The sequence below is a fragment of the Conger conger genome, chromosome 6 (assembly GCF_963514075.1).
Source record: "Conger conger chromosome 6, fConCon1.1, whole genome shotgun sequence".
NCBI classification, from domain to species: Eukaryota; Metazoa; Chordata; class Actinopteri; order Anguilliformes; family Congridae; genus Conger; species Conger conger.
In genome coordinates this window covers 37,802,197-37,823,527 of record NC_083765.1, presented here as the reverse complement: position 1 = coordinate 37,823,527, position 21,331 = coordinate 37,802,197, and the positions used below count along the sequence as shown (strand labels likewise).

Genomic DNA, 21,331 nt, shown 5'->3' with positions numbered 1-21,331 from the left:
ATGAATAGGTTGAATATATCTTTGTTAATATATAAATATATGTTCTATATAATAATCTTTATTTGTAGAGCACTTTTCAAAACAGAATTACAAAGTGGTTTACTGAGAATAAAATCAAACAATAATGTAATAAAATATAAAAATAAGCACATGAAAAAAGCACAGGAATAAATAAAAGGAATAAATAATAACTAAATAATAAATAATACTGAATACTAAATAATTAATAAATAAGCTCGTCAAAGACTAAAGGAATGCCGTCTGATAAAAGCATGTTTTAAGAGGTGATTTAAAAGAAGGCACAATTTAAGAGGTGATTTAAAAGAGTTAGCCTGATATGCGAATGAGCAGATGGCTGCAGGCTGGACTGCAGGAGCAGACTGCTGGTGTGACTGTGAGCTGTGTGCTTAACCTGAGGGCTTTTAGGAAAACTAAGCAGTTGGTACACTTTCGTGGGAGGGAAAGGCGAAGATTGCTGGGCTGAATGGCCTGTTATGTCGCCATTATGTCATGTTGTGTTATGTTATGTTATGTTATGTTATGTTGTGTTGTGTTTTGTTGTGTAACGTGAGCCACCTTTTGGCAGTTGGTACCTGTTGCCTTGTTCAGACTGTTCTTCTCCAGTGAAGTGTAAAGAATTTGGTTTTGTTGCACTATTCTGACTTTTCTTTTTTCTCTTTTCATCCCTTCTTTTATCCTTCATTTATCTCCCTTTTCATTCCGTTCATAAATCCTTTCATTTCTTTTTGCATTTTCTGCTTTCTACATGGTCTTGGCATCTCCTCTGTGCATGTGGTTGTGTGTGGTTGCGTGTGCATTTGCGTGTGTGTGTACCTGTGTGTGTGTGTGTGTGTGTGTACCCACAGGCTGCTCTCCAGGGTTGTACGGGCAGCGCTGCAGTCTGTCGTGCCCACAGTGTGTCCACAGCATGGGGCCGTGTCACCACATCTCCGGCCACTGCGAGTGCCTGCCGGGATACTTCGGCTCTCTGTGCAATCAGGGTAAGCCCGGCCCCCGCGTAATGCGTGCGCCCTGTTATAATGGCCGAGTCCAATCATAGAGCCCTGTTATAATGGCCAGGTCCAATCATAGAGCCCTGTTATAATGGCCGAGTCCAATCATAGAGCCCTGTTATAATGGTCAGGTCCAATCATAGAGCGTCTATAGGAACAGGACAGGGTGGGACGGGTTAGGCAGTGAAGAATCTGGAAGTTTGGTTGCTGAATGCAACAGAGCTTTTTGCCCATTGACTTCACTGTGAAAACCCAAGCTGATTTAACAACCAAATCATTTAATTTTTTATAAGTGATAAATTTCATTGAAATTAACCTAATCGATCAATTTTTTAATGCGAAAGACTTCATTATTTGTAGTAATTTGTGAAGTTTTGGGAAAATACTGAATTTTAAAACGCTTTTACAATAGAATTGCAGCAGCCATACTTCCGGGTGCTTCACTGCTTAGTTTGCTGTCCTGTCTGGTTATATATGCAAGTCTATGGGTCCAAGGCAGGCACATTTCACTTTTAGGGTGTCTTTTAGGGTGTCCTTGAAGACATCATAAATAGCCCCCAAAAGGAGCAGTAATTAGTCTGAATGAGCACCTCCCCTTCTCAAGCCGGGCAGAAATCTCCAGATGAAATATAGATTTTTATTCCCCACAATAATTAACCGATCTTTTCATGTATTAGGGAAAGGCTCTGGACGTATATAGAATTCACTTTCATGGCTTTGAAGGCTGGCAATAGTAAAAGTTTAATTATTATAAAAAATCTGAAAACTCGGGGAAAATGTGGTCATTTGCGAGGGAGAGAGACCAATCAGACTGCCGCTTGCAGCTCGTTTCAGTTCTGCCTCCGCAGGCCAACGCTCTTCAGGGTCCGGGGCCAGTGGCCCCACAAAACGCACAACGCCCTAAAATACTGCATCTGGAGGTCGCACACCCCTCTGCATGTCTGCCGTTGGCTTTGACGCAGTTTTGAAGAAATTGGAATGGAATATTTTTGTTAGAATTCTTTTTTTATAGGCAGTGCACATAGATTTAATTGAATTAAAAAAAATTTCAGGTTTGAGTTTCGTTATTTAAAAATTGAGACAGCCCAAAATAACTATGTTTGAATCCTCGATTTCTCAAAAGTCGAACGAGGATGCTGGAAATTGATTCTTTACATTTTGTTTTTTTATTGTCTGTAATTTGAGGGAAGTGAAATATTCATTTTTATGACAGCTGCTATTTTAATTTTGTCACAGACTGTGAAGTGTCTGCAAAGGCCGATTACTGGGTTCAGTTGATCAGGAAATATCCAGAACACAGACCTGACCACCTCCATGACACATATATGGGCCTCTCCTCTAGCCCCCAACTCCTGAACAATGAAACTTCCCATATTGTACCCTTTTCCAGTGTTCGATTGTAGGTCCTGATATCCACAAGAATCCACAAGAACAATGTTTGTGTGGTTTTACATGTCCATTCCCCAGTGGCTCTCATGAGCTTTACCAAGAACAGGCTGTTTTAGTGACTGTATCTTTAAGGCTCATTGATGTCAGTGAACCTCTGTTCTGATTGGCTGGTTAGCACCAGTTAACTGAATGCCATCTGGATTTGTTCCAACTACGATGTGGGCCGCGTTGAAGCAAATGAGCGTATCGTTGTGATGTCATAACCTCACAGAACTCCGAACGGCTTGTTTAAATTCCGATTTTCTTCTTACAGATTTGTGTGTTTTTTTTTCAGGACTGTCCATTTCATTTAGTTCACAGTGTTTTTGTAGCACCTTCAACTCCTTTATAATCCACATAGCAAGGGAAATGTCATTTTCCACAATATGGGACCTTTTAAGTCAATTAAATTTCATACAGTGTCAGCGTTTGCATACAGTTACATTCCTATACATGTTGCATATGTGCGGCAACAGGTGCCCCTTTGCTGAATGTGACAGTCTTTAAACTAGCGTGTTTTCTCCTGGGAAATATGCTGCCATATGCCGTTACGTATTTACATTTATCAATAAAAAGAATTTGCTTGGCACAGCTAAATGAATTGCTAACTCTATTGGCTCAGTCGATGGACCATCAAAGCCCCAGCTACATCCATTAGGTTTGCTGAAGCCTTGATGTCCATCTGTAGGGCATTGGGTGTGTTTGTGTCCACACTAATGAGTCATATAATGAGTCTGTGGGTGTCTGTAGGCTTTGTGAACAAAACTGAACTCACTACTGCATTATATGGTGTGTGTGTGTGTGTGTGTGTGTGTGTGTGTGTGTGTGTACGTGTCCGTGTCCGACCGTCCTTGCATGTGTGTGTGCTCGTGTGCGTATGTGTGCGTGTGTGTCTATGTATGTGTATGTGGCATATGTGTGTGTATATGTTTTTGTGTGTGTGTGTGTGTTTCTGTGTATGTATGTGTTTATATGCATGTGTGTGTGTATGTGTGTGTTTGCGTCCATGTATGTGTGTGTGCCTGTGTTTTTGTGTGTATATGTGTTTGTGCTTGCATGTGCACATGTGTGCGTGTGTGTACGTGTGTGTCTATGTCCGTGAATCTGTGTGTATGTGTGTGTGTGTACTTGTGTATATGTGTGTACTTGTGTGTGTGTGCATGTATCTGTGTGTGTGCGTGTGTGTTTGTGCATCTATGTGTGTGTATGTGTGTGTACTTGTCTGTGTGTGTGTGTATGTGTGTGTGTGTGTGTGTGTGTGTGTGTGTGTGTGTGTGTGCGTGTGTAATTGTGTGTGTGGGTGTATGTGTGTGTACTTGTGTGTGTGTGTGTACTTGTGTTTGTGTGTGTGTGCGTGTATGTGCGTGTACTGTGTGTGTGTGTGTATGTGTGTGTGGTGTGTGTACTTGTCTGTGTGTGTGCATGTATGTGTGTGTACTTGTGTATGTGTGTGTGTGTGTGTGTGTGTACTTGTGTTTGTGTGTGTGTGTGTACTCTGTGTGTGTGTGTGGTGTGTTCTCCTCACAGTGTGTCCCAGTGGCAGGTTTGGGAAAGCCTGTGCGGAGGTGTGCCTCTGCACCAATAACGGCACCTGCAGCCCCATCGACGGCTCCTGCCAGTGCCTCTCCGGCTGGATCGGGGAAGACTGCTCCCAGGGTACATCCTCCTTCCACTTCTCTCTCTCTATCCCTCGATCTCTCTATCTTTCTGTCTCTTAATCCCTCTCTTTCTTTTTGTCTTCCCCCTCTTTCTTTTTATCTTCCCCCTCTTTCTTTCTCTCTGTTCTCTCTCTCTTATCTGCCCGCCTGTCCCTCTCAATTTATTCTCTCTCTCTATCTCTCTCTCTCTCTCTCTCTCTCTCTCTCTCAATCCAATTCAATTCAATAATGCTTTATTGGCATGACTGTATACAAAAAATATTGCCAAAGCAATTACCAATAAAAACGATTAACAATGACACATAAAACATACTGTATGATTAATACACTGGAATAAAATGGATATAAAAATTTATACATAAATGATAACCAAACTTACAGACAAGCTACATTAATTGTTGAGTGACCAGCACTAATAAGGACAGTAACAATAATAGTCTAAAAATAGAGATAACAGAAATGGTGCCTCACCTGCTTGCCTGGCTGTCCTTCATTTGGTGACAGGAGGCCACACAAGTTGCAGCCAATGCAGCCAATGGCTGTGTGAATGTCATTCACACAGCCAATGTCATTCACACAGGTTTCTTCCCCAGTATATCGGTAACTTTTCTCGATTATTGTAACTTGAAACTTAAATTTGTTCTAATGTTCTGGTATTTTGTGCTTTCTCTGTCTCCACTGCCTCCTGTTCCCAGTGGGAGCACAGCCTCTCTCGCTCTCCCTCTATCTCCCTCTCACTCTCACTTTCTCTCTATCTCTCTCTCTCTGTTCACCCAGCTTCTCCATCCATCAGAACACCTCCACTAAGAGTCTACAGGAGACTCTGCTCCCATCATCATCCTCATTATCATCTTCATCCTCCTTGTTTTTTATTTCTAAAATGAGCAGAGGCAAATGCACATGTCAGTTTGGGAAAGAGTGTCCCTGGTTTAAAGAGTGTCCCCAGTTTAAACTGAGTGTCCCCGGTTTAAAGAGTGTGTCCCCAGTTTAAACTGAGTGTCCCCTGTTTAAACTGAGTGTCCCCTGTTGAAACTGAGTGTCCCCTGTTTAAACTGAGTGTCCCCGGTTTAAAGAGTGTCCCCAGTTTAAACTGAGTGTCCCCGGTTTAAAGAGTGTCCCCAGTTTAAACTGAGTGTCCCCAGTTTAAACTGAGTGTCCCCGATTTAAAGAGTGTCCCCAGTTTAAACTGAGTGTCCCCGGTTTAAAGAGTGTCCCCAGTTTAAACTGAGTGTCCCCGGTTTAAAGAGTGTCCCCAGTTTAAACTGAGTGTCCCCAGTTTAAAATGAGTGACCCCGATTTAAACAGTGTCCCCAGTTTAAAATGAGTGTCCTCAGTTTAAAGAGTGTCCCCAGTTTAAACTGAGTGTCCCCGGTTTAAAGAGTGTGTCCCCAGTTTAAACTGAGTGTCCCCGGTTTAAAGAGTGTCCCCAGTTTAAACTGAGTGTCCCCGGTTTAAAGAGTGTCCCCAGTTTAAACTGAGTGTCCCCAGTTTAAAATGAGTGACCCCGATTTAAACAGTGTCCCCAGTTTAAAATGAGTGTCCTCAGTTTAAAGAGTGTCCCCAGTTTAAACTGAGTGTCCCCGGTTTAAAGAGTGTGTCCCCAGTTTAAACTGAGTGTCCCCGGTTTAAAGAGTGTCCCCAGTTTAAACTGAGTGTCTCCAGTTTAAAGAGTGTCCCCAGTTTAAACTGAGTGTCCCCAGTTTAAACTGAGTGTCCCCGGTTTAAAGAGTGTCCCCAGTTTAAAATGAGTGACCCCGGTTTAAAATGAGTGACCCCGATTTAAAGAGTGTCCCCAGTTTAAAATGAGTGTCCTCAGTTTAAAGAGTGTCCCCAGTTTAAACTGAGTGTCCCCGGTTTAAAGAGTGTGTCCCCAGTTTAAACTGAGTGTCCCCGGTTTAAAGAGTGTCCCCAGTTTAAACTGAGTGTCTCCAGGTTAAAGAGTGTCCCCAGTTTAAACTGAGTGTCCCCGGTTTAAAGAGTGTCCCCAGTTTAAAATGGGTGACCCCGGTTTAAAGAGTGTCCCCAGTTTAAAGAGTGTCCCCAGTTTAAAATGAGTGTCCCCGGTTTAAAGAGTGTCCCCAGTTTAAACTGAGTGTCTCCAGTTTAAAGAGTGTCCCCAGTTTAAACTGAGTGTCCCCGGTTTAAAGAGTGTCCCCAGTTTAAAATGAGTGACCCCGGTTTAAAATGAGTGACCCCGATTTAAAGAGTGTCCCCAGTTTAAAATGAGTGTCCTCAGTTTAAAGAGTGTCCCCAGTTTAAACTGAGTGTCCCCGGTTTAAAGAGTGTGTCCTTAGTTTAAACTGAGTGTCCCCGGTTTAAAGAGTGTCCCCAGTTTAAACTGAGTGTCTCCAGGTTAAAGAGTGTCCCCAGTTTAAACTGAGTGTTTCCGGTTTAAAGAGTGTCCCCAGTTTAAAATGGGTGACCCCGGTTTAAAGAGTGTCCCCAGTTTAAAGAGTGTCCCCAGTTTAAAATGAGTGTCCCCGGTTTAAAGAGTGTCCCCAGTTTAAACTGAGTGTCTCCAGTTTAAAGAGTGTCCCCAGTTTAAACTGAGTGTCCCCAGTTTAAACTGAGTGTCCCCGGTTTAAAGAGTGTCCCCAGTTTAAAATGAGTGACCCCGGTTTAAAATGAGTGACCCCGATTTAAAGAGTGTCCCCAGTTTAAAATGAGTGTCCTCAGTTTAAAGAGTGTCCCCAGTTTAAACTGAGTGTCCCCGGTTTAAAGAGTGTGTCCCCAGTTTAAACTGAGTGTCCCCGGTTTAAAGAGTGTCCCCAGTTTAAACTGAGTGTCTCCAGGTTAAAGAGTGTCCCCAGTTTAAAGAGTGTCCCCAGTTTAAAATGAGTGTCCCCAGTTTAAAGAGTGCCTCAGTAAGGACACATTACAGTCCTGATGGAAGCAGGAGCTGTGCACTCCATACCCCACACACTACAGCCCAGCAGCCCCTGTTCTTATCCTGGTCCCTGAGCAGTGGATAGCCAGGATCATGTAAATGGGCTGGGTGCAGATACAGCACAGAGACTCTGGATTCAGCACGTGTGTGTGTGTGTGTTCGTGTGTGTGTGTGTGTGTGTGTGTGAGAGAGAGAGAGAGATAAACTTTTTGTGTGAATTTCTGTGTATATGTTTGTCTGTTTGCGTGTGTATGCATGTGAGTGTGTGTCCACATGTGCTTATGTGTGTGATTGTCTACATGTTTGAATTTGTGTCTGTCTATTTGAATGTACATGTGTATGTGTGTGTCAGAGACTTTGTGTCTGCGCATGTGTGTCTTTGCGTGCATGAGTGTGTGTATGTGCATTTCCATTTGTCTGCATGTGTTTGTATGTGTGACAGATTTTGTGCGTGTGTGCATAGTGCATGCATGTGTTTGTATGTGTGTGTCTGTGAGAGTGTGCATGTGTGTATGCATGTCTGTGTGTATACATGTCTGTGTGTGTGCATGTATCTGTTAGAGTGTGTGTGTGTGCATGTGCGTGTGTGTACGGGTGCGTGTGTGTATGTCTGTGTGTATGTGTGTGCATGTGTGTGCGCGGGTGTGCGTGTGTGTGTGTGCATATGTGTGTGTGTGTGCGCAGATGCGTGTGTGTGTGTGCAGATGCGTGTGTGTGCGGGTGCGTGTGTGTGTGTGTGCGGGCACAGGTGTGTGTGTGTTTGCGGGTGTGTGTGTGTGCAGATGCGTATGTGTGTGTGCAGATGCGTGCGTGTGTGTGCGGATGCGTGCTTGTGTGTGTGTGTGCGCGCGCCCTCTATGCGTGTGCACACACGCGTGTTTGTGCTGACTGTGTCTCTGACGGTTGCAGCTTGTCCCTCGGGGTACTGGGGCCCTGACTGCATCCACAGCTGTAACTGTCACAATGGAGCCCAGTGCAGCGCCACAGACGGGGAGTGCAGGTGCAGCGCAGGCTGGACTGGACTGTACTGCACTCAGCGTGAGTCTCCCCACTCCCCAGTCACACAGCGACACCTGCTGGCCACCCGCTGCAACCGCAGCTGCCTCCAGTCAAAAAAATAAATAACTACACTACTTTCCATTCTGCTGGGAAAATTAAAACTTCATACCAGACCATTGAAGTGCTAGCTTGCGTCAGCTTATAATATATATATAAAAAGGGTTGGATAGCAATTTTGGGAAGAAATTAGCTGTCTATCTTGCTCCACAGTCCAGATGAAAAAATCTTAAAAATCAGTTATTCACTTTTTTCCCCTCTGTACACAAATCCACAAATCATGGGATCAGCCACATCACATTGCATTCCAGATAGTTCATTCATTTAGCATTCAGCTAAATTAGCTTCATCTCCAGCCCATTACGGTTTCACTCTTTTTTGTTTTTGTGACACAAGAGTTTTCAGAATGAATTTCCCATTCCGTATCAGGGGTGACGGTCTTATTTGGCACAGATTGCAGATCTTTGCATCAGCTGAATTTGTGTGTGCTCTCATCTCCGCTGTTAATGGACATGGTGTGGACGCTTGCACAGATGAGTTGTGGGCGTGGGTACACGCCCGACTCAGGCTATGTTTTGAAACAGCTGGTAGCTGGTTGACCAGTTCCAACCAGCTCCCAGCTCGACATGGTTTAGCTGGTTAACCAGCATCCAGCTTGACATGGTTTCACCAGCTCAAGCTATGTTTTGAAGCAGCTGGTAACTGGTTGACCAGCTCATACCCAGCTAGACCAGCTTAAGACCAGCTTGGTGAGCTCAATTTTCAAGCTGGTCAAACTGGCACAGCTGGATTTTACAGCAGGTTGTGTAACCCTGGCTGTGTGTTCATTTGTTAAGGAGAGCTTGTGTGTTTGTGTAAAAATGTGTATGTGCAGGTATGGATAGAGTCCGGTCCAGAATTATTGGCATTAAGGAAAATTAAGGAAAAGGCTGCATGTAAAAAACAGCACAGACAATATTCAATAATCTGTTATGTTCAAGCATATGGGAAGACTATATACTTTTAGTTCAATTCATTTATTCTCTTCTTTCAATGTAATCTAATTTCTTCGGAAAAGAATGTCAAAATGATTGCCACCCCTAACAATTATTCAAAATAAAATGTCATTAAATTAGCAATTACATTTTACTTAATTTAGTCAATCTCAGAACTATATTGTGTTATTCCATCACTTGAAGAGTTTTTCTGGAGTATAAAAATCAGGTGGCAAGCATGCAAAATCCCTTTGTCATCCATCAGCATGGGAAAAGTCAAAGAACTTTCAATCCAAAAAGATGCTAATCGATCTATCTCGTAATAGGTACAAAAAACACATGCAGTATATGGTTAAACATAACACTTAGAACTGTAAGGGCAATAATAAAACATTTAGAACATGGAATGGTTGCAAACTTGGTTGCCAGGAAGAGGACGCAAGTGCACGTTGTCCCCATGGATGGTGAGAAGGATGATGATGAAGAACTCAAGTTTAAGAATTTCAGAGATTGGTTGCATCTTGGGGTCACCAAGTCTCAGAAAGAACCATATGATGGCACCTCCATACCATCAACCTCTTTGAAATGGTGGCATATTAAAGAAAGCTCTTACTGAGAACAAAAAAGCAAATCTAAGCATCTGGAGTTTGCCGAATGTTGTTTGGAACTGTGATGGGAAGAGAATGCTACAGTATGTCAGATAAGACCAAAGTCAAACGTTCTGGCCATACACACCATCAACATGTGTGGCAGCAAATTTGAGGAATGCATAAAATATAAGTATAGGATAAATATAAATATATGATAAGCACCTCATACCTGCTGTGAGGGTGTGTAATTCCTGTTTTTGGGATGTTTTGCTGGCAGTGGTCCAGGGGCACTATTTACATTTAGTAAGTACCAGGACATTTTGGCAGAAAATCTGGTTGTCTCTGCTAGGAGGCTGAGACCTGGTCATATGTGGATGTTCCAGCAGGACAATTACTCGAAAACATTCTTCAAAATCCACACAGAAATGGTTAAGTGAAAACAACATCCATGTTCTGCAATGGCCATCTCAGTCTCCAGACTTAAATCCCATGAAAACCCCTGTGGTCTTAACTTAAGATAAGAGCAAACCCAGGGATATCAATGATCTGCAAGCCCTGCATGGAGGAATGGTCAAAACCCCCTCCAAATGTGTCCTCTAACCATGTCACAATTCACAGGAAAAGACTCATGGCTGTCATCTTTGCCAGGGCTGGTTTCAGGGGTGCCAATAATTGTGAAACCTGTTTTCAGGGAAATATTTGTGTTATTTGCAAACTATCTTGAAAATAAGAAGGCCGATTGATTTCATTGAATAATTAAAGCACAGTACTTTACACATGTTGGAAAATAATGTTTATGTCAATAACATCATTATTTTTAAGATTACTTTTTTGTGCATACTATGTTTTCAAGGGTGCCACTAATTCTGGACCTGACTATATGTTTGTGTGTAATGTGTTGGTCCATCCTGATCCCGATCACTAAGTGTTGAATCTCCAGCGTTCCTTTTCTGTCAATGTCAGGTATGATGATGTCCCTCTACCACTCCATATAGTTCTACATCAACCTGTTCTCTCTGCTGCTTTGTTTCTCAATGAGTTGCTATGAGTTGCTCTATATTGTTCAACCTGTTCAGTCAGTGTCGCTGTCCCTGCTATGTTCTGCTCTGTGTTGTTATGAATTGCTCTACATTGTTCACCCTGTTCAGTGTATGTTGGTTTGTGTTGCTCTGTGTTGCTGTGAGTTCCTATGAGCCGCTCTATTGTCAGTGTAGCTCCACGTTCGCGCGCGGCGTCTGGCGTTGCTCAAGGTTGCGTAACTGTGACTGCGTCCCCCAGGCTGTCCCTCGGGGTTCTATGGGCAGGACTGTCTGGAGGTGTGTCACTGCCAGAACGGAGCGGACTGTGACCACATTAACGGGCAGTGCGCCTGCCGCACGGGCTTCATCGGGTACAGCTGTGAGCTGAGTGAGTCCCAGCCACGCCCATCCGCTCCCGACTCTGCCCTCAACCACGCCCATCCGCTCCCGACTCTGCCCTCAACCACGCCCATCCACTCCCGACTCTGCCCTCAACCACGCCCATCCGCTCCCGACTCTGCCCTTAACCACGCCCATCCACCCTCAACCACGCCCATCCACTCCCGACTCTGCCCTTAACCACGCCCATCCACCCTCAACCACGCCCATCCGCTCCTGACTCTGCCTTTAACCATGCCCATCCACCCTCAACCACGCCCATCCACCCTCAACCACGCCCATCCGCTCCCGACTCTGCCTTTAACCATGCCCATCCGCTCACAACTCCATCCTTAACCACACCCATCCACTCTCAACTCTGCCCTTAACCACACCCATCCACTCTCAACTCCATCCTTAACCACACCCATCCACTCACAACTCCACCCTTAACCACACCCATCCACTCTCAACTCCACCCTTAACCACACCCATCCACTCTCAACTCCACCCTTAACCACACCATTCACACGCACACCCTGTCCCAGCCACGTCCATCCGCCTCAACTCCACCACATGCCTGTAACCATTAAATAATCTAGGATGCCCACAGTACTGTACACAAATTAAAATTGAGTCTTAAATCACCAAATAGAGTACATTTGATCCCTCTCTGATAGTAAAACTAACGCTGAACATTTTAAAGTGCAGTTTTGTGGGCTGAAGGCTGATCCAAGGCTGGAGTCATTATCATACCAGAGGCTACAGTTCATGTGTCCCTGCCACTGCCTGCTTATACAGTAGTTTCCTGTTTCCTGTGCCATAGATACCCCCTTTCCTTCCTGCTCAAGATACCACAGATGCTGGTTAAAAATTTGACTGTCATCATTGCCTTTTGATGCTGGCTTGGTGTTGGTTTGTTTGTGCTTGCATTGTGTGTGACCACCTCTCTCCCCTCTATCTCATTCTCTCTCTCTCTCTCTCTCTCTCTCTCTCCCCTCTGACTCACTCTTTTTTTTCGATCCATCTCTTTTCAACCCTGTCCTTTTCTCAACCCCGCCATTCCCCCTCTCTTATCCCCTTTCTGTCTTTCTCTTTCTCCATCCATCTTGTATTCTCCTTTCATGCCTGTTCCCTCCCTCTCTCCCCCTCTCTCTTTCAGAATGCCCGTCTGGGACGTTCGGTTATGGCTGCCAGCAGCTGTGTGAGTGCTTGAATAACGCCACCTGTGACTATGTGACAGGCACCTGCTACTGCAGCCCTGGGTACAAAGGCATCCGCTGTGACCAGGGTGAGTGTGCGCGACACACATACACACACGCCAGACTGGGTCAAATACCTAATTGCTTTGGATTCGGATACTTTTCTGCGCTCGGTTGATCTTGCCTGGTGCAAGTGAGCCAACCAGGAGAACCAGAAGGCGTGGCTTGCACTTTTTGAGTGTATTTAATAGGTTCCAATACACCGGACAAGTTCAGCAAAGCGTAGAAAAATATTTGTATCCAGAAGGGTTATGTATTTGTCCCAGGTCTGACACACACACACACACACACACACACAATGACGGCGGTGTTTTCCCAGCGGCCCTGATGATGGACGAGCTGAACCCGTACACTAAAATCAGCCCGGCGCTGGTGTCGGAGAGGCAGTCTGCGGGCGCGGTGATGGGCATCATCTTCCTCCTGCTGCTGATCATGGCCATGCTGAGCCTGTTCGTCTGGCACCGGCAGAGACAGAGCGAGAAGAACCACGACATGCCCAGCGTGTCCTATACGCCTGCCCTGGGCATCTCCAGCACAGACTACAGCCTGTCCGGTAATGCTCGCACAATCACACACACGCTAAAACACTAATAACACACACAGACTACAGCCTGTCTGGTGATGCATGCACAATCACACACACGCTAAAACACTAATAACACACGCAGACTACAGCCTGTCTGGTGATGCATGCACAATCACACACACGCTAAAACACTAATAACACACACAGACTACAGCCTGTCTGGTGATGCATGCACAATCACACACACGCTAAAACACTAATAACACACGCAGACTACAGCCTGTCTGGTGATGCATGCACAATCACACACACGCTAAAACACTAATAACACACACAGACTACAGCCTGTCTGGTGATGCATGCACAATCACACACACAGTAAAACACTAATAACACACACAGACTACAGCCTGTCTGATAATGCATGCACAATCACACACACACAGACACACACACACACACACACACACACACACACACACACAGTAAAACACTAATAACACACTCAGACTACACTACACTGAAAGAACCGGCAGAGTTTTGGATGTCTTGTGGGCAAATGAGGCAGATTGACTTCAGAGTAATGGCAAGAGCAAAATGTGGAGGCTAAAAGGAACTGCCCAAGATCCAAAGCAATAGTTTGGCATGTATTGCTGTTGCTGGCTCACTTGCCTTCATTGATAATGTAACTGCCGATAGAAGCAGCAGAGTGAATTCTGAAGTGTACAAAAGCATCTTACCTGCTCAACCAAACGCCTCCAAACTCATTGGACTGTGCTTCATCCCCCATTTGATCCCACATGTACCGCTACTTTGGTCCTCATGTTGACAATCACCAATAACAGACTCCAAAGGCACTCAAAAGCCTAGAATTAAGGCTGGATCCTGAAAGCTCTCTTATACCTGCACCAAGGAAGAGATTGAACACACCTCACTAATCAGAAACCCCCGTGAAGCCATTCGTCCCAAATGTTATGGTGTCATGAAATGGGGGTAATGTGTTTAAAAGAGCTGTTATGTAATTCTACATGGTGAATTTAAAATGTATCAAAGTACTCATTAATAAAAGGAGAAAATCTGCACTTTGACCATACTTGATTGCAAATCTGAAATTGCAGAGTACAGAGTCAAATCAAGAAGAAATATGTATTTGTCTCAAGAGTTATGGAGCTCAATGTATGTGTCTGTACATGGGTGCCCGTTTGAACATGGGTGCATGCATCTGTGTCCACACTCTTGTTTGCAGATGCTTCTCAGACCAGTGTCAATCCCAGTGGCCACTGCTTCTCCAACCCTAGCTACCACACACTGGGTCAATGCAGCGTCACCCAGTGCCATGGCAACAGCCTTGATGGACAGTCCACCCTGAAGGTACAACCTGTCACATACCTGCATATACACAGAACCACACTGTCAGAGACACAAAGTCTGGGAAATGGGAAAGTTCTGCAGTCTGGCTGGCTGGGAAAAATAAATAAACAAATATACATAGTTTACAGCCTAAATAGCAGGTCTTACAATTTCAAATATGGATTTTACTTATTTTGCCTCAAAAATACAGCAACTTGTCATTGTTTTCACCCCAGTTCACCCTCCAGCAGGGTCTGTAGGCAGGAAGCAACTATTTCTACAGGATCGAAACTGCACCAAAAAACTGCCTGAAGGAAGAGAGGGGTACATGGCTAAAGTGATTCTCAAGCGGCACTAAAACTAGCAACACATTCAATTTCCAGTCAGCTGTTCCACCTCAAGTATCACTGTAAATGGAACAACGTTGCCTAAATAAGTTGATGATTAGCTGTCACGGCCCTAATGTTATGTTTTGCCTGTTATTAGTCAGCCCTTAATGAGCTTGATATGATCAACAAATTCTGGTTTTATCACCTTGTTGTTAAATTAATTTTTCTGCATCATTTATTATTCAAATATACCTATTCACTGGGGTGAACACTAGAAATTGCATGAATTAGCCTGATATTTTTTCATCTTTATTCAGAAAGAGATGATTCCACTGTGTTCAAAAGACAAATAGGTTTCATTAAACAACTAAATATGCCAGATCATTGTGGTTTCTTGGGTAAAGGTTGATGCACAGAAAAGTCATGCATATAGATGTTAATTGCATTTTACATCTTTCTTTCTGTTGTGCAAATGTATATGTAGCCTGTTTGGATAGTTCATAGTTCACACACATAAACACACACACACACATACTCAAAATCCCACAGACACACAGAAATTCAAAGATAGAGATACACACAAGCGCACACACATAGCTAATTGGACAGATGTACAGGGTGTCTCTGGGCCATTCCCACTGGCACGGTGGTGGGCATAAAGAGCTCTACTGTTCACAAATGCAGCGCAGTGCTCAGGACTGTGAGAATCGCTGCAGATGACATCTCAGCTCTAATCTGCTGCCTTTCACAGCCCAAGAGCAAGAAGGGAGACCGGAGCAGTGCGGAGTGGAGGGCCTACTGCAACCTCAAAGACCTGGGTCAGTGTTCCTCTCACCTGTAACCCCCACACACCTCACCTGAGTCAGTGTTCCTCTCACCCCCACACACCTCACCTGAGTCAGTGTTCCTCTCACCTGTAACCCCCACACACCTCACCTGAGTCAGTGTTCCTCTCACCTGTAGCCCCCACACACCTCACCTGAGTCAGTGTTCCTCTCACCCCCACACACCTCACCTGAGTCAGTGTTCCTCTCACCTGTAACCCCCACACACCTCACCTGAGTCAGTGTTCCCCCACACACCTCACCTGGGTCAGTGTTCCCCCTCACCTGTAACCCCCACACACCTCACCTGAGTCAGTGTTCCCCCACACACCTCACCTGGGTCAGTGTTCCCCCTCACCTGTAACCCCCACACACCTCACCTGAGTCAGTGTTCCCCCACACACCTCACCTGGGTCAGTGTTCCCCCACACACCTGGCATGAAGTCTGGCCAAATGAGTGTTGTCCACTAAGCACATGAGATACAGTGACTCGGCAGTGATGCCGTCCATAAAATATTTCTGCATTGTGCAAATAACACAATAATTAAATAACACAACAACCTAAATATCTAACTAAATAACACCTAAGAAAACACATCTATTGCATCTAGATTTTCTTGTAGGAAAAATGAATTGACTTTGAATTTTTACGGTACCGTTACCATCAACTTTGAAAGAGGGCGCTGAATCACCTGTACTGGAGCCAACTGCAGGGGCGCTAGTGAGCAGTGTCTCTCAACAAGACCAGGAAACAAGCCTCAACAACAAAGCCTGGTGAGGCCGTTTGATCTGGCCATGCTTGATCTGTGCTTATCAGTGGACTATCAGAGCACTGGAGTGTGACTAACTCAGCCTAATTTAAGCAGGACATTAGATAAACACAGACTGTAGACTGCAAGACCATACAGAGCAAAGGAGGGTTAATTTCAGCCCAGGGGAAAAGCTCATTTTGGAGTCGACTCCAGGGTTGTATTTATAAGCTACGTTTTAAGAAGCGTATCGCTGGAGGCAAGCTCGTGGGTAGAACTTTCGTCTCTGTTCCTGACTTTCAGTTTTGAGATCTCATTCAGAAACCATTTTTTTCAGGACAAAAAGCACCGCTTTTCCTTATCCAAGAGCAGACATCATTCATTTTAGGTGTAGGCTGACACAACAATTTTTGCCTTGCATATGTGCACAATATGCAAAGCATTAAAGAGCAATATAAACTGCATATCCGCCTGCTTTGCGCTATCCTCTCCAAGCCTTCAGGAAGATGTGATAAAGGGAAAAATGTTGTGGACATCGTATAAATTGTTGTTTTTTACACTTCAAACTGTCGTTGTGTGAAAATTCGGACAGTCCATCTTGGCTTGGAGCTTGCAAGCTGCTTGTATTGTATTCAAATACAATGTGTGTCTGTCACCCCCCCGGTGTTTCTTTTCACTTGGGTCTCAGAGATCTGTCACTGCACAGCCCTGACGTCCTCATGTGCACACCCTTACTCACTGTGTGCACCCTTACTCACTGTGTGCACCCTTACTCTCTGTGTGCACCCTTACTCTCTGTGCCTACACTTACTCTCTGTGCCTTCCCTTACTCACTGTGCACACCCTTATTCACTGTGTGCACCCTTACTCACTGTGTGGACCCTTACTCTCTGTGCCTACCCTTACTCACTGTGTGCACCCTTACTCACTGTGTGTTATGTTTCCTGGATGTGGTCACAGGCCTACACTGTAAAAAAAAAATAAAAAAAAGTCTCAACAAGTATTTTAGTCTTATATTTACACTTACACTTACTTTCTGCCTAAAAACTGTTCAGAATGAGGTGAGGCAGTTTTACTCATTTCCAGATATGGCAACGGGGTAATAAAATGTCACTTGTCAAGCAAACAGTAACTCAAATTCTGCTTATTTGCAGCGTATGTGAATAAGAACCGGAGAACCTTGATCATTTGGCTGCTTTCATTCGACGGAATGCCTACATCATTTTTTTGTTTCCTTTATTTTATTTTGTGTGTACACAAGCTACATTGCAAAAGCATTATGGGATACAATAAAAGCTAACACTGGAGTAAACCTTTTAAAAGTTTTGAAAGTTTAAAAGTGTAAGCCATTAATATACTGCACAGCGCAGGCAGGTGTAGATATTCTAGTATGATGAAACATGCCACTACATTAGATGTCCACTGGACACCTCATCACATCCCACATGAAGTTCACCATCGACCATGTCCATGTATGACAGCTGCTTTGCCTGGATCAGTTTCTCTGCTGAACACCTGATTCCATACATACGGAACACAACATTACTATACTATGGAACAATAAATAATTCAAGACTGTTTGTCTGTTACTAGATTATAAAAAACTCTACTTTATTGGCCGGAAATAGTTCACAATGGTCTAGTCTAGTATAAAACCTACCTGATATACTGTATTTTAACATAAATATAAGAAATACAAATTGACATCTGCGTGGCTCCATTGGCAAGAATCAGATTTGATTATGTACTGTATCTTGCAAACTGTGTTAGTACTTAGTAGTCAGTGTTAGTGTACATGTGTGTAAAAAGTATTAAATAAGGAACATATGAAACATATAAAAGATGACCAAGGGATCCAAAGAGATTAGTCTGGTAATGTTGTATCACATCCAGACTAATAACTCCTGCATCTCAACTCTGTGTAGGTGTGCACTGCTTGGACCGACGTTACTCTTACATTGTAGAACAGTGCTACAAAGGTACAGTACGCCTAGTAAACCCAGCCTGCCCTCAGCCTTCCTCTCAATCATCATCATCATCACCATCATCATAACCCGTCAGCCAATCGGGACCTGACTACTTCTGACTCCATCTTCTTCCTAGCAACCCAGGGCATGTCCCTTTTACCACTTACTCCTCCCAAATGTCCTGTCAAGCAATGGGCCGCTGTTTTCTGCTGCTAATCTAAATGTCTTAGAGCTGCACTGACAGCCAGTATTACCTTCATGTTGTTCATGCTGTGTTCAGGCTACCATATGGCAAATTATATTACATGGGAGCATCATACCCAAGATTATTGTGTTACAGGTAAGGGTAGTGAAAGAAAGGGAGGAATGTATGTGTGTGTGTCTGTGTGTGCGTTGGTGTGTGTCTGCGCGTGCGTCAGTGTGTGTGTGTCTGCGCATGTGTGTGTGTCTGCATGTGCGCCAGTGTGTGCGTGTGTAAGTGTCTGTGTGTGTGTGTGTCTGTGTGTGCGCATAGAGCAGAATGCAAGAGCTGCTCTCTCTCTTTTTGAGTGGACAATCCAAAATATTCATTTTTCTCTGAGGACTTGAACTGCACGTATTCGTCCCGCTTCGACCTGCACCCCGTCCCCTTCTCGCACGACCCCGGCATCCCAAAACCACCCGTTCTTCTATTCCTATCCCACAATGCACCAGCACCCTATGGTGGATATATCCCATGACTGCGTGGTCACAAAATCAATGGCCCTGCTCCTTTCTCAAATCCCACTCCCCGCCCCACTCCTCCCTACGTGGCGTGTCATCGCCGGGGGGACACACGTGTGTCCCTGACGCAGAGCCTGCGGTTGCCCCCTCTCAGATTACATGGAGTCCCCGTGCAGTGGCAGCAGCTGCTCGCTCAGCAGCGAGAGCCCGTACGCCACCATCCGGGACCCCCCGGGCGCGGCCCTGCGCCACTCGGAGAGCAGCTACGTGGAGATGAAGTCCCCCTCCCGCCGCGACGCCCCCCGCTCTGCCTCCTGCCCCGCCTCGCGCGCCTCCTCCCGCCCCACGTCCGCCGCCGTCAGGAACGTCTATGACATGGGTGAGCGCAGGGCCCAGGGAGGCTCAGAGAGAGGGGAACGAGGGGCCCGGGGAGGCTCAAAGAGAGGGGAACGAGGCCTTTCAGCTCTCCATCTGCGTCTGGAGCTCTCTCTCCCCGTCGGTTAATCTGAACTCTTCTGAGCAGGACAACGTTTAGCTGTGCCGTGAACGTACCCTAACTAGGCATAAACATAACCCATTGACATGAACACACATTCACATACATATGTGTGCATATGTATACATACATATTACATAGAACAATAACAACAGCATAATAAGAATAATCACCACCATCATAATCACATCATCATCCTCACCATCACTGAAACATTTATTATAAAATAAAATATATATAATATAATTGTATACAATATAACAAAAAAATAGCAATACAAAATATATATATGAAATAAATATATTCATAATAATTATAGGTAACAAAATAATAACCAAATGTGCACAGTAAAATGTTAGGATTAATTCAGCTGTATCAGAGCTGAATATTGGACTCCTAGTGTTGCGTACCAAGATTGATTTAACACCGAACAATACTGGATAACAGTGAAAAATAACTTTCTTTCTTCATCCCCTACTTTCTCCCTTACCTGCCTCTTTCTCTCTCTCTCTCTCTCAGAGCCCACCGTCAATGTGATGCAGGGCACGGCCGGGATCCTGACCACGTTCTCCCAGGGTCCCTACGACCTGCCACGGAACAGCCACATCCCCAGCCACTACGACCTGGTGCCCGTCCGCCTGAGTCCCAGCCACAGAACGCCCCCCCCAGACAGCCCCCCCGGCTCGCTCCTGTAGGGGGCGTGGTGGGCGGGACCGAACTGCCGAGCCCCGCCCTGCCTGCCCCACCAAGCCCCGTCCAGCCCTACCAAGCCCCGCCCAGCCCTACCAAGCCCCGCCCAGCCCAGGGCTCTCTGACTGTCGCGTGGTAACAGAGCACAGGTAGTGTGTATACGTCTCTCTCTATCTTCCTGTCTGTTTATTACTCTCATTCCTTCACTTCCACTACGGTCTCCCTTTTCCCACCCTCTCTCTGTCTCTCTCTCTCCCTTGCCCATCCTCTCTCTTTTGCTCTCTCTCCCCCTCCCTTGCCCTCCCTCTGTCTTGTGTGCTGTCTCTCTCCGGGTGGATGTTACCTCCTGGGGCTACCTTCTCTGGATAATGCCCCCAGACACCAGCTGCAGTTTTCCCCACAAACACTGTCCCACTGAGGGGTGGGCTTTGTGGTCCCCAGCATGAAGGCAGTCATGCCCGAGTCCACCAACATGGACGCTGGGAAAAGAGATTCATTTGCGGCTGGGTGGGGATGCGCTAGGAAGCTGGAAAAATTGTCCGGTTTGAATTCCCTGTTGGGACGCACTGTGAAACCCCTTACTGGACAGCCGGGAACCCCACCTCCAAATGTGGTAGGAGCTCTGTAAGCAGCAGAAACTCCATACATAAGGGTGGAGTGGGCGGGGCTCCAAGTGGGCAAGGCTGTGATCCATCCTATCAGAGGGTCTCAGAGCCAGGAGTGACATTGAGTGACCTTTGGCCTGACCTTAGTGATAGAGGGGTGTCTCTCTAAGGGCAGGGACATTTATTCAAACCGCTGCTGAATGGAAACCTCATCCGAAGGTCACGACCTCCCCGACCCCTCTTCTTAGGTAAAAACCCCAATGATAATGCATGATTATATAATTAATATTGTAGCAATGGTCTCATTCACTGATGGAAAAAAAACTCAATTGGAAATGACCACATGTAGAATTCCAAATGATCTTTCCCCCCTATTTTTTATTTTATTTATTTGTCTTATTTTTATGTTGTTTATCTCTCTTTGTAATTGTAATTATTGTAATTTATATTGTATCTGATGATTATTTACATTTAGTGATACTGTAGTGGGTTTTATTAGTGAGATGTTTTCATCAAAAAAGCAAGCATGATCAATTTAAGATATTAAATGTACATAACTGTCACCTCCAACAGATTTCACTGTGTTGCAATCTGTATACATTGTTAAAGATTTAAGAAATGTATAGATATATAAATTCTTTATTAATAGAATTGGAAAATGGAGAAGTACAACATGTACTCAGAATGCCTGTGTGCTGTATAGCCTATGAAATATCTATGTGTTTGTATGACAATAGCAGAAGCTGTGTGCTGAAGAGAGATGTGTACTTGTGTAACAGACCTGATTTCTATGATGAAATATCCACCACTGTTATACAGCTGGCTGTA

General features: G+C 44.9%; 1 protein-coding gene across 1 annotated transcript in view; it reads left to right on the top strand.

Moving 5' to 3' along the window:
- The window catches only part of LOC133131546 (multiple epidermal growth factor-like domains protein 11), a 116,136-nt gene extending 96,177 nt beyond the window's left edge, over window positions 1-19,959 (top strand). Inside the window, exons 15-23 of the mRNA XM_061246921.1 lie at window positions 867-1,001; window positions 3,969-4,097; window positions 7,896-8,024; window positions 10,885-11,013; window positions 12,166-12,294; window positions 12,585-12,818; window positions 14,038-14,162; window positions 15,222-15,288; window positions 19,728-19,959. Coding sequence (XP_061102905.1) covers window positions 867-1,001; window positions 3,969-4,097; window positions 7,896-8,024; window positions 10,885-11,013; window positions 12,166-12,294; window positions 12,585-12,818; window positions 14,038-14,162; window positions 15,222-15,288; window positions 19,728-19,903 — 1,253 coding nt within the window. The 3' untranslated portion in view covers window positions 19,904-19,959. The remainder of the gene's footprint in view (window positions 1-866; window positions 1,002-3,968; window positions 4,098-7,895; window positions 8,025-10,884; window positions 11,014-12,165; window positions 12,295-12,584; window positions 12,819-14,037; window positions 14,163-15,221; window positions 15,289-19,727) is intronic.
- Window positions 19,960-21,331: the final 1,372 nt, after the last annotated feature.